The sequence below is a fragment of the Triticum aestivum genome, chromosome 2B (assembly GCF_018294505.1).
Source record: "Triticum aestivum cultivar Chinese Spring chromosome 2B, IWGSC CS RefSeq v2.1, whole genome shotgun sequence".
Lineage (NCBI taxonomy): Eukaryota > Viridiplantae > Streptophyta > Magnoliopsida > Poales > Poaceae > Triticum > Triticum aestivum.
The window spans coordinates 265,454,766-265,466,673 of NC_057798.1; the positions used below are offsets into that span (position 1 = coordinate 265,454,766).

The following is an 11,908-nucleotide window of genomic DNA, read 5'->3' on the forward strand; positions in this document are numbered from 1 at the left end:
AGTCTTTATGCCAACATGAAAAATTGCACATTTGGTGTTGACAAAGTGGTTTTTTGGGTTTTGTTGTATCTTACAAGGGTGTCCATTTTGATGAAACTAAAATTGAAGCAATTAAAAATTGGCCCCAACCCACCAATTTGCAACAAGTGCGAAGTTTTCTTGGCATTGCGGGTTTTTATCGTCGCTTTGTGAAAGATTTTAGCACTATTGCCGCTCCTTTGCATGCTTTGAGTAAGAAGAATGCTCCTTTTGTTTGGTGACCTTTGCAATCAACCACTTTTGATGAGCTCAAATCTTTGCTTACACATGCTCTTTACCCAACTTTGACAAAACTTTTGAGGTTCATTGCGATGCAAGTGGTACCGGAATTGGTGGAGTTTTGATGCAAGAAAAACGAGCTATTGCTTATTTTAGTGAAAAACTTTCCGGTGCTCAACTTAACTATCCCATCTACGACAAAGAATTGTTTGCCTTAGTGCGTGTGTTACATGTGTGGGAGCAATAGCTTAGACCGCATGAGTTTGTCATACATATCGATCATGAAACACTTAAATACCTCAAAGGTCAAACCAAGTTGAATAAACGGCATGCTAAATGGAGTGAATTCATTGAATCTTTTCCCTATGTGATAAAGTACATTAAGGGCAAAAAAAACATGGTGGCGGATGCCCTTTCCCGCAAATGCATGTTACTTACTCAACTTGAATTGAATGTCATAGGATTTGATCATATCAAAGATTTGTATGAGGGTGATGTGACTTTTGCTACTCCTTACGCTAAGTGTGTGACGCATACTTCTTGGGAACGATATTATATCAAAGATGGTTACCTTATGAGAGCTAACAAACTATGCATTCCCAAGTCCTCTCTTCGTTTGCTCATTTTGCAAGAGGCTCATGGAGGTGGACTCATGGGACACTTTGGACGTGACAAGACTTTCTCCACGCTCTCCAAGAACTATTATTGGCCCAAGATGTTTCGCGATGTTGCCCGCTTCACCAACCGGTGCTCTACATGTTGCAAAGCTAAGTCACACTCTCAATCCCATGGTTTACATATGCCTTTACCTATCCCACATCAACCTTGGGAAGACATTAGCATGGATTTTGTGCTTGGATTACCTAGAACTCAAAATGGCAAGGATTAGGTTTTTGTTGTAGTGGACGTTTCTCTAAAATGGCTCATTTTATCCCATGCAATAAGATAGATGATGATTCACATGTTGCCAATCTCTTTTGTAGGGAAATCTTGAGGTTGCACGGCGTGCCAAAGACAATTGTGTCGGATCGAGACATCAAGTTCTTAAGCTACTTTTGGAAGACACTATGCGCCAAGCTCAGGATCAAGCTACTATTCTCCACGGCATATCATCCTCAAACCGATGGCCAAACGGAAGTCACCAATCGGACGCTTGCGACTCTCCTACGTGTGTTGATCAAGAAGAACATCAAGGAGTGGGAGGAGTGCCTACCCATCGCCGAGTACACCTACAATCATGCAAGACACTCTACAACTGGCAAGTCCCCCTTCGAGGTCGTCTACGGTTTCAACCCTTTGTCGCCATTGGATATCCTTCCTCTACCGCTTCAAGAACAAGCAAACGTGGACGCAAGTGCAAGAGCCACCTACCTCAAGAAGATGCATGAAGAAACACGTTCCACGATCAAGAGCCAAGTGCAACGCCTCTCCGTCAAGCTCAACATCAACAAGTCTCCGATGGTGTTCCAACCGGGTGATCAAGTATGGATACATCTCCGCAAAGACCGCTTCCCCAAGGAACGCAAGTCCAAGCTACTACCACGAGCCGACGGACCATTCAAGGTGATCACACGCTACAACGACAACGCCTACAAGGTCGACATCCCACGCGACAAGTAAAACATTAGCGACATCTTCAACATTAAAGACTTGGCCAAGTACCATGGTGATGAAGAGCACGATCCGTGGACGGATCTCTCCCAAGGGGGGAAGATGATGTGGAGCATCCCTCGACTACTCACACCGACACTCCATTACCACCGCAAGCTCCAAGCGGTCCAATGACACGAGCACGTGCACGCGCCATCGAGAACGAGGTTGATTCTCTCCTCTTCGAGTTTCGTTCGAATTCACATGAGAATTGGGTTCTACCTCACAAGGACATGTTATGCATTTTAGGATACCAAGGAGATGATCAAGAGAAGGAGAAGACGGAGACTCAAGTGACCTCGAAGCAAGGAAAGGAAGAGAAGGAAGAAGAGAACGAGAAGGACGAAGAAGAAGCAGAAGGGGCAAACCCCCTAGACGCCCCGGGTGCCCGGCACCTGCAGCCCCCGGGTGCCCGGGCCCCTGGCCACCTACAGCCGCACCCCCGGGTGCCCGGGCCTTGGCTGGCCGGGTGCCCGGCCCCATCTGCCCCAGCCGCTGGGCTCGGCCCCGGGTGCCCGGCCGCTCCACCCGGCCATCTCCAGCAACACCCCCGGGTGCCCGGCCACCCCGCCCGGTCCTCTCTAGCACCACCCCCGGGTGCCCGGGACTTGGGCACCCGGGTGCCCGGCCACATGCCAGCCGGCCCCTGAGCCGTCCGGGTGCCCTGCCCAAGTTGCCCGGGTGCCTGGCCCCCTTCGCGCAGCCGCACGTTGATGGCCTTTTTGGCCTTGTACCCCTCTTTTCTTGCATTATGTCGCCCCTAGACTATATAAGGACACCTCCTTGGTCATTTGGAAGGTTAGCAAATATTAGACTAAGCATTGTGAGCCTTTTCTCCTTGTATCCCCTCCTCTTAGGAGCTCAAGCCCCCACCTAGGGAAGAATCCATTGGATTATCAAGGCCTCCTCTTGGAGAAGATCATCAAGACCTCACACAGTGGGAAGAATTTACCAAGTGCTACTCTCCTTGTATTGATCTTGTAATCTTGGGGATCTCATGTGTGCTACTCTAGTGGATGTGATACTTGGGTTTGTTTGAGAGATTTGTTCGTGGTGTTCTTGACTTTTTCCTCCTTTTCCCCCCTCCAAGTGTGAAAAGATCCTTCCTAGGGTTTGATCCTACAACACATGAGTTTGTGAAACTATTCCACATTGTTTTAATTGAAGACCAAACTTGTAACTCAAATATTCGTCTCCGCGATCAGATAGCAGAAACTTTATTTTCTTGTTACGATGATTTTCCACTTCACTCTGAAATTCCTTGAACTTTTCAAATATTTCAGACTTATGTTTCATCAAGTAGATATACTCATATCTGCTCAAATCATCTGTGAAGGTCAGAAAATAACGATACCCGCCATGAGCATCAACACTCATTGGACCGCATACGTCGGTATGTATTATTTCCAACAAGTCAGTAGCTCGTTCCATTGTTCCGAAGAACGGAGTTTTAGTCATCTTGCCCGAAAGGCACAGTTTGCAAGCATCAAATGATTCATAACCAAAAGATTCCGAAAATCCATCTTTATGGAGTTTCTTCATGCGCTCTACACCGATATGACCCAAACGGCAGTGCCACAAATAAGTTGCACTATCATTATTAACTTTGCATCTTTTGGCATCAATATTATGAATATGTGTATCACTATGATCGAGATCCAACAAACTATTTTCATTGGGTGTATGACCATTGAAGGTTTAACAACAATTATTCTCTGACTTTAAATGAATAATCGTATTGCAATAAACATGATGAAATCATATTCATGCTCAACGCAAACGCCAAATAACATTTATTTAGGTTTAACACTAATCCCGAAAGTATAGGGAGTGTATGATGATGATCATATCAATCTTGGAACTGCTTCCAACACTCATCGTCACTTCCCCTCAACTAGTCTCTGTTTATTATGTAACTCATGTTTCGAGTTACTAATCTTAGCAACCAAACAAGTATAAAATACTCAGGGGCTACTATAAACACTAGTAAGGCACACATCAATAACTTGTATATCAAATATACCCTTGTTCACTTTGCCATCCTTCTTATCCACCAAATATTCAGGGCATTTCTGTTTTTAGTGACCATTTCCTTTGCAGTGTAAGCACTCGGTTTTAGGCTTTGGTCTAGCTTTGGGCTTCTTTGTGGGAGTGACAACTTGCTTGTCATTCTACTTGAAGTTCCCTTTCTTTCCCTTTGCCCTTTTCTTGAAACTAGTGGTCTTGTTAATCATCAACACTTGATGCTCTTTCTTGATTTCTACCTTCGTTGATTTCAACATCACGAAGAGCTCGGGAATCGTTTTCGTCATCCTTTGCATACTATAGTTCATCACGAAGTTCTACTAACTTGGTGATGGTGACTAGAGAACTCTGTCAATCACTATCTTATCTGGAAGATTAACTCCCATTTGATTCAAGCGATTGTAGTACCCAGACAATCTGAGCACATGCTCACTAGTTGAGCAATTCTCCTCCATCTTTTAGCTATAGAACTTGTTGGAGACTTCATATCTCTCAACTCGGGTATTTTCTTGAAATATTAACTTCAACTCCTAGAACATCTCATATGGTCCATGACGTTCAAAATGTCTTTGAAGTCCCGATTCTAAGCCGTTAAGCATGGTGCACTAAACTATCAAGTAGTCATCATATTGAGCTAGCCAAACATTCATAACGTCTGCAACATTATTTGCAAAATACTATCAAGACTAAGTTCATGATAAATTAAAGTTCAATTAATCATATTACTTAAGAACTCCCACTTAGATAGACATCCCTCTTATCATCTAAGCGATCACGTGATCCAAATCAACTAAACCATGTCCGATCATCACGTGAGATGGAGTAGTTTTTAATGGTGACCATCATTATGTTGATCATATCTACTATATGATTCACGCTCGACCTTTCGGTCTCCAGTGTTCCGAGGCCATATCTGCAATGCTACCGCCAAACTAAGCAAAATAAGATGTATAAAACATAAACATCACATGCAATCAAAATATGTGACATGATATGGCCATGATCATCTTGCGCCTTTGATCTCCATCTCCAAACTACTGTCATGATCTCTATCGTCACCGGCACGACACCATGATCTCCATCATCTTGATCTATATCAATGTGTCGTCACATGGTCGTCTCGCCAACTATTGCTCTTGCAACTATTGCTATCGCATAGCGATAAAGTAAAGCAATTATTTGGCGCTTGCATCTTATGCAATAAAGAGACAACCATAAGGCTTCTGCCAGTTGCCGATAACTTCAACAAAACATGATCATCTCAGACAACAACTTATATCTCATCACGTCTTGACCATATCACATCAGAACATGCCCTGCAAAAACAAGTTAGACGTCCTCTACTTTGTTGTTGCAAGTTTTACGTGGCTGCTACGGGCTGAGCAAGAACCGTTCTTACCTACGCATCAAAACCACACCGATATTTCGTCAAGTTAGTGTTGTTTTAACCTTCGCAAGGACCGGGCGTAGCCATACTCGGTTCAACTAAAGTTGGAGAAACTGACACCCGCCAGCTACCTGTGTGCAAAGCATGTCGGTAGAACCAGTCTCGCGTAAGCGTACGTGTAATGTCGGTCCGGGCCGCTTCATCCAACAGTACCGTCGAACCAAAGTATGACATGCTGGTAAGTAGTATGACTTGTATCGCCCACAACTCACTTGTGTTCTACTCGTGCATATAACATCTACGCATAAAACCTGGTCGGATGCCACTGTTGGGGAATGTAGTAATTTCAAAATTTCCTACGCACATGCAAGATCATGGTGATGCATAGCAACGAGAGGGGAGAGTGTTATCCATGTACCCTCGTAGATCGAAAGCGGAAGCGTTAGCACAACGCGGTTGATGTAGTCGTACGTCTTCACGATCCGACCGATCCAAGTACCGAACACACGACACCTCCGAGTTCAGCACACGTTCAGCTCGATGATGTCCCACGAACTCTGATCCAGCAGAGCTTTGCGGGAGAGTTTCGTCAGCACAACGGCGTAATGACGGTGTTGATGATGCTACCGATGCAGGGCTTCACCTAAGCACCGCTACGATATTACCGAGGTGGATTATGGTGGAGGGGGGCACCGCACACGGCTAAGAGAGATCAATGATCAACTTGTCTGTCTAGAGGTGCCCCCTGCCTCCGTATATAAAGGAGCAAGGGGAGGGGGCCGGTGGCCTCATAGGGTGCGCCCCAAGCGGGGAATCCTACTCCTACTAGGAGTAGGTTCCCCCTTTCCTAGTCCAACTAGGAGGGGAAGGAAAGAGGAGGAGGGAAGAAGGAAAGAGGGGGCTGGCCCCCAAAGCCCTAAAACAATTCGATTTGGGCCTAGGGGGGCGCACCCCATACTTCCTTGCTGCCCTTTATTTCCACTAAGGCCCATGAAGGCCCATTGACCCTCCCGGCGAATTCCCGTAACTCTCCGGTACTCCGAAAAATACCCGAATCACTCAGAACCTTTCTGGTGTCTGAATTTAGTCGTCCAATATATCGATCTTTACGTCTCGAACATTTCAAGACTCCTCGTCATGTCCCTGATCTCATCCGGGACTCCGAACTACCTTCAGTACATCAAAACACATAACTCATAATATAAATCGTCACCGAACTTTAAGCGTGCGGACCCTATGGGTTCGAGAACTATGTAGACATGACCGAGACACGTTTCCGGTCAATAACCAATAGCGGAACCTGGATGCTCATATTGGCTCCCACATATTCTACGAAGATCTTTATCGGTCAAACCGCATAACAACATACGTTGTTCGTTTTGTCACCGGTATGTTACTTGCCCGTGATTTGATCGTCGGTATCTCAATACCTAGTTCAATCTCGTTACCGGTAAGTCTCTTTACTCGTTATGTAATGCATCATCCGGCAACTAACTCATTAGTCACATTGCTTGCAAGGCTTATAGTGATGTGTGCATTACCGAGAGGGCCCAAAGATACCTCTCCGACAATCGGAGTGACAAATCCTAATGTCGAAATACGCCAACTCAACATGTACCTTCGGAGACACCTGTAGAGCTCCTTTATAATCACTCAGTTACGTTGTGACATTTGGTAGCACAGAAAGTGTTCCTCCGATAAACGGGAGTTGCATAATCTCATAGTTATAGGAACATGTATAAGTCATGAAGAAAGCAATAACAACATACTAAACGATCAAGTGCTAAGCTAACGGAATGGGTCAAGTCAATCACATCATTCTCCTAATGATGTGACCTCGTTAATTAAATGATAGCTCATGTCTATGGTTAGGAAACTTAACCATCTTTGATTAACGAGCAAGCCAAGTAGAGGCATACTAGTGACACTATGTTTGTCTATGTATTCACACATGTATTATGTTTCCAGTTAATACAATTCTAGCATGAATAATAAACATTTATCATGAAATAAGAAAATAAATAATAACTTTATTATTGCCTCTAGGGCATATTTCCTTCACACCACACATATGTTACTCCCCACTATGAAGGTAGTAACATAGACTAGTAACATATGCATGTTACTAGTCGAAATTACTCCCCAGTGTGAGTAGTCTAACAGAAGATAAACGACGACGTAGCAAAGCCCCAACTACAGCTGGCTGGCCCTGATCCCTATCCAAAATGGAGGCCGTCGTTGTCCGCACGCGACATATCAGGAGCTCCAGAGTCGCCATGTCGTCGCCCTTAGTCAGAGATATCCAATGTCGTAACAAAATAGACATTTTGAAAATGCAGTCAACCGGTTTGTTAGGGAACACCCGTTCAATGGTAAATTTGTTTCTGGTGGTCCACAGGGTCCAACACACTCTACCGCTGCCCATTCTACCGCTCTTCCCATTCTCGTCTCTCCTCTCTCCCCATTCTATCGCTGTCGGCAATGTGAGGAAAAGAGTCGGTCCTCCTTCCACCGAAACATCATGTCGTTGAAGATGGCGCATGTCGAGGTTGACCCCGTGGACGAGCGACCCGAGTCTGACGTCTAGGAAGATGTCTCCGAGTTGAAGTTAACCAAAACCGGAATTTAACCAAACCGAATAACCCCATTGTCAAAAAAATGAGATCCATCGGCACTAGCACCCAGGACAGGACATATTTTTTTATAGAAGAAGCCCACCCGGGTGAGGAACCGGAAATTCGTTCCCGACGGGATTCGGACTCTGACCGATGGGTGCACCACTGTGACCCTTTGCCACTAGGCTACAACCTAGTTCTCAATAATATGGTACGCCTAGGGTTACTCTCGAAATAAAAATTAATTCGTTGTTCAGTTGAGATTTTTTTAGAGTTTGGTGATCGGCTAGACCCGCGGTTATTTATTTTTTGAGCACAGATCTGCGGTTTTTTTTAGCGGTAGATCTGCGGTTATTACCCTCGACATGCGCCTCTTTTCTAAAAAAAGATCTGCGGTTATTACCCTGTGTTAACCTTTTTTTTTTTGAGCGATACCCGGTGTTAACCGAAGAACCCAAGAAACCGAACAAAAGTAGTTGGCCCACGGCCCATATTAACGAAGAGGCCCACCAGACACCGGCCACTAGCCATCGATCGGGCGAGCAGCGGCAAGGAGGCGGCGGCGGCGGGCGAGCAGCGGCAAGGCGGCGACTCTGCGCGTGGGCGGTGGCTCGCGAAGAGCAGCAAGGCACAGATTTCGGTGAAGGTCGAGCATTCTGTCGTCGAAGATGGTGCACGTCGAGCCCGACCCTGCGGACGAGTGGTCCGAGTCCGACGTCTCGGAAGATATCTCCGACTCCGAAGTTGGCGATGGCCTGGACTGGCTCGACGCCGTCGAGGACCCTGATGGCTCAGCCCGGCCATCCGCCGCCTTCTCGACAGTCGGAGGCGCGGCCGTGGCGCGGAGGCCGAACGCCCACGGTGGCGTGCTCTCCCGCCCCTTTCAGCCGCTCTCCAACCGCACGCAGAGGCTCGCCTCCCACATGCGGGCCACGCCCTTGGAGGTATGCAGCTTCAATTCTTCGCCTTATATAGATCCTAAGTGGTGAATTATTTGCTTGTGCATGATGTCTACAATCTCGTGTTATGGTACGTTGTGTTCAATATCTTATGTGATGGATTTTGTACCTACTCCCTCCGTTCCACAATGTAGCGCATATAGATTTTTCTAGAAGTCAAACTTTATAAACTTTGACCAAGTTTGTAGAGAAAATCATATACATCTAAAATACCAAATACGTGTGCTTAGATACATCACAACACATACTTTCATATTATATACATTTGGTATTGTAGATATAAATAGTTTTCTCTATAAACTTGGTCAAAGTTTATAAAGTTTGACTTTGTAGAAAATCTATATGCGCTACATTATGGAACGGAGGGAGTATTATTTAGGAGTGGGAAGGTAGAATGAACGTGGGGATGTCAAATTCGGTAACGACTGCAATCAGGGACAGCATAAGGGACACAGCAATTGGCAAAACAAGGAACCATGAGAAGGCCGATCGTGCTACCGTGGAACAGGTCTTTCAATGCTGTCTGCTAAGTGATATTTATTCTGTCCTATGCCTTTTGGAGCTGAGCATGTCTGCATGCACTTGCAATCCTGCATAATCCTGATGTACCATTCCATTCCCTTCCAATCGAGCTGGCGTCTGCTTGGTCAGAAAGTATCTTCTTATTTCACTTTTTTGGAACTCGTTTAATTCCCAGCTATATGTATGATCTAAATGGCACCATGAGTCACCAACTCTTTTTGTTGGAGTAATGTTGGCTACTTAAGTGAAATTTCCTGAGGTGATATTATCTAAATTATTTTGCTGATTGCAGTTTTTCATTAGGCCTGACTACCACGTTAATTATCTTTTTTTTTTGTACATACGGCTGAGGGGTAGAAGTTTCTTCTCTTATACAAGCATTAACCATGCTCTTCCTGATGCTTAGTGAAGTATCAGTTACTTTACATTTATGTAATAACTTCATCAGTGAAGTAATTCGTTTATATGCAGGCCATTGACCCAAGAACACGCATGGTTCTGTTCAAGATGTTGAATCGTGGTGATTTCAATAATATAAATGGCTGCATTTCTACAGGAAAGGAGGTAAACACTAAAATCCAGTGCATGTGCTACTGAACTATTTCCTTCGATCTGTGTATTTCTTTTCCTGCAGACCTAAAAGCGTTAGAACATTAATAAATGAAATACCAGCTCCTTGTTTGGTAAATAGAATAAAGAGAATGCTGCTCTATCTGCTGGTTTCAGTTATCTGTTTTCCCGATTGGGTATATCTACTTCCATAGTCAACATTAATCCTCTTTCTGTGCAGGCAAATGTCTATCATGCAACAAAGATAGATGGCCAGGAGCTAGCAATCAAAGTCTATAAAACCTCTGTCCTGGTCTTTAAGTAAGATTTGATTCGTTACACTTGTTTGTTACCCCCTATAGATTCTTGTTGAAACATATTGCAGCATTGTGTCATTTGGTATGCTCTTTATCCTTTTCGTACTTGTTAAAAGAATTGATCTGAAAAGGCGTGAATGGCGTTTGTTTATTGCAGGGATAGAGACAGATATGTTCAAGGAGATTATCGTTTTAGATATGGTTACTGCAAGCATAATCCCCGGAAAATGGTTAAGACCTGGGCTGAAAAGGAAATGAGAAATCTTAAACGGTGGGACATATTTTTCATGCCTTATTCATAATTTCATATTGTTTTTACTCTAGTAAGTTAGGAAGCTATTATTGTTGTGTTTAATTTTAGTAAGTTAGGGGAGCCCTCGCGAGTGGTGAAGTTGTTGCCTTGTGACCATGAGGTCATGGGTTTGAGTCCTTAAAGCAGCCTCTTGCAGAAATGCATGGAAAAGCTAAAGTGGTCAGAACCTCCCCGGACCCGTGCAAGCGGGAGCTACGTGCACTGGGCTGCCCTTTTTTTATAAAAAGATAGTCTATCACTCCTTAATTGTTTGTTCTCCTATAATTTTCTAGTATTTGAATCCATCTATTTCTCTGTAACCCTCGTTACAGAGTGAGAGCAGCTAAAATTCGATGCCCAGAACCATTGCTCCAGAAGCTTCATGTATTGGCGATGGAATTCATAGGTAATTCCACAACTTTCTTGTGTAACAATGGTATATTTGTAGTTATTTATTTTTAGTTGGAAACATGCTTATCTTGCTTGCAGGATAAAAGTATAGTTGGTATACGTTCTGATACAAATTCTTTGGTTATCCTTCAGGGAAAGGAGGTTGGGCGGCTCCTCGTCTTAAGGATGCTGCTTTGTCGGACGACAAGCTGCGTGGAGCTTACTTGGAGGTACATCCATACATGACAAGTCAAAACAGTGTTCTCTCTTAACGGGATAGCTATAAAAGGATCTGAACCATTACCTGTTGTATTGATAGTCCAACTGGATGGTTCAAAGTTGGAACTTAATATCCTTTTTATACAACTTAGCATACTCCATATATCATAATTCACATTTGAAGTATGGTTTGTTGCAAGGGACGGTGATGCCATGATGGTACCTTTTTAGCTATAACAAACTTGTTAATGTTATTTTCGTTGCACTTATCTTCCCCACTCCTCAATTGTCGGGTCATGTTTTAGTCAACAACAACAAAGCATTTTTGGGTTGTATTTTTGTCAGCGCTTTAAAAATTTAGTGAAGTTCTACAGTGCAAATACGCGCCAGCAGTCTAGTTTTCCTGGACTGAACAATGGTCAATATTTTCTAAATATAACTTTTTTGAGGAGGCTTTGTAGTTCCACCTGTTATAATGGTCATTTACATTTCCACAAGTCCTCGTGGAAAATATATTTTATGATATTTTATTCACATTGTAATCCCAGGCTCTATCTTTCATTTATTCTGTTGCTGATGTGTATTATATGTACTGTTAGTCATTATGATTTTGTCATACACTAGATTTGGGTTAAGAGAATCAAGACCGATGAAAGCTCTCATTCTTGATTACATTGCCTTCCTTGTCCAACATCAACCATTTGATCAAGTGTGAAAATATTTAA

At 43.9% G+C, this 11,908-nt stretch overlaps 1 protein-coding gene across 2 annotated transcripts; it reads left to right on the forward strand.

Annotated features, from left to right (window-relative positions):
* The first annotated feature begins 8,406 nt into the window (after positions 1 to 8,406).
* On the forward strand, positions 8,407 to 11,369 carry LOC123041190 (serine/threonine-protein kinase RIO1). Of its 2 annotated transcripts, XM_044463877.1 has the most exons (7): positions 8,407 to 8,879; positions 9,274 to 9,402; positions 9,888 to 9,980; positions 10,207 to 10,286; positions 10,440 to 10,553; positions 10,907 to 10,980; positions 11,118 to 11,369. In XM_044463877.1, the coding sequence occupies exons 1-7, from the start codon at positions 8,604 to 8,606 to the stop codon at positions 11,234 to 11,236; spliced, it is 885 nt and encodes a 294-aa protein (XP_044319812.1). In that variant the 5' UTR covers positions 8,407 to 8,603; the 3' UTR covers positions 11,237 to 11,369. The 2 variants fall into 2 exon arrangements, with proteins under 2 accessions (XP_044319812.1, XP_044319813.1); XM_044463878.1 differs by lacking the exon at positions 9,274 to 9,402 and having other exon boundaries at positions 8,411 to 8,879.
* Positions 11,370 to 11,908: the final 539 nt, after the last annotated feature.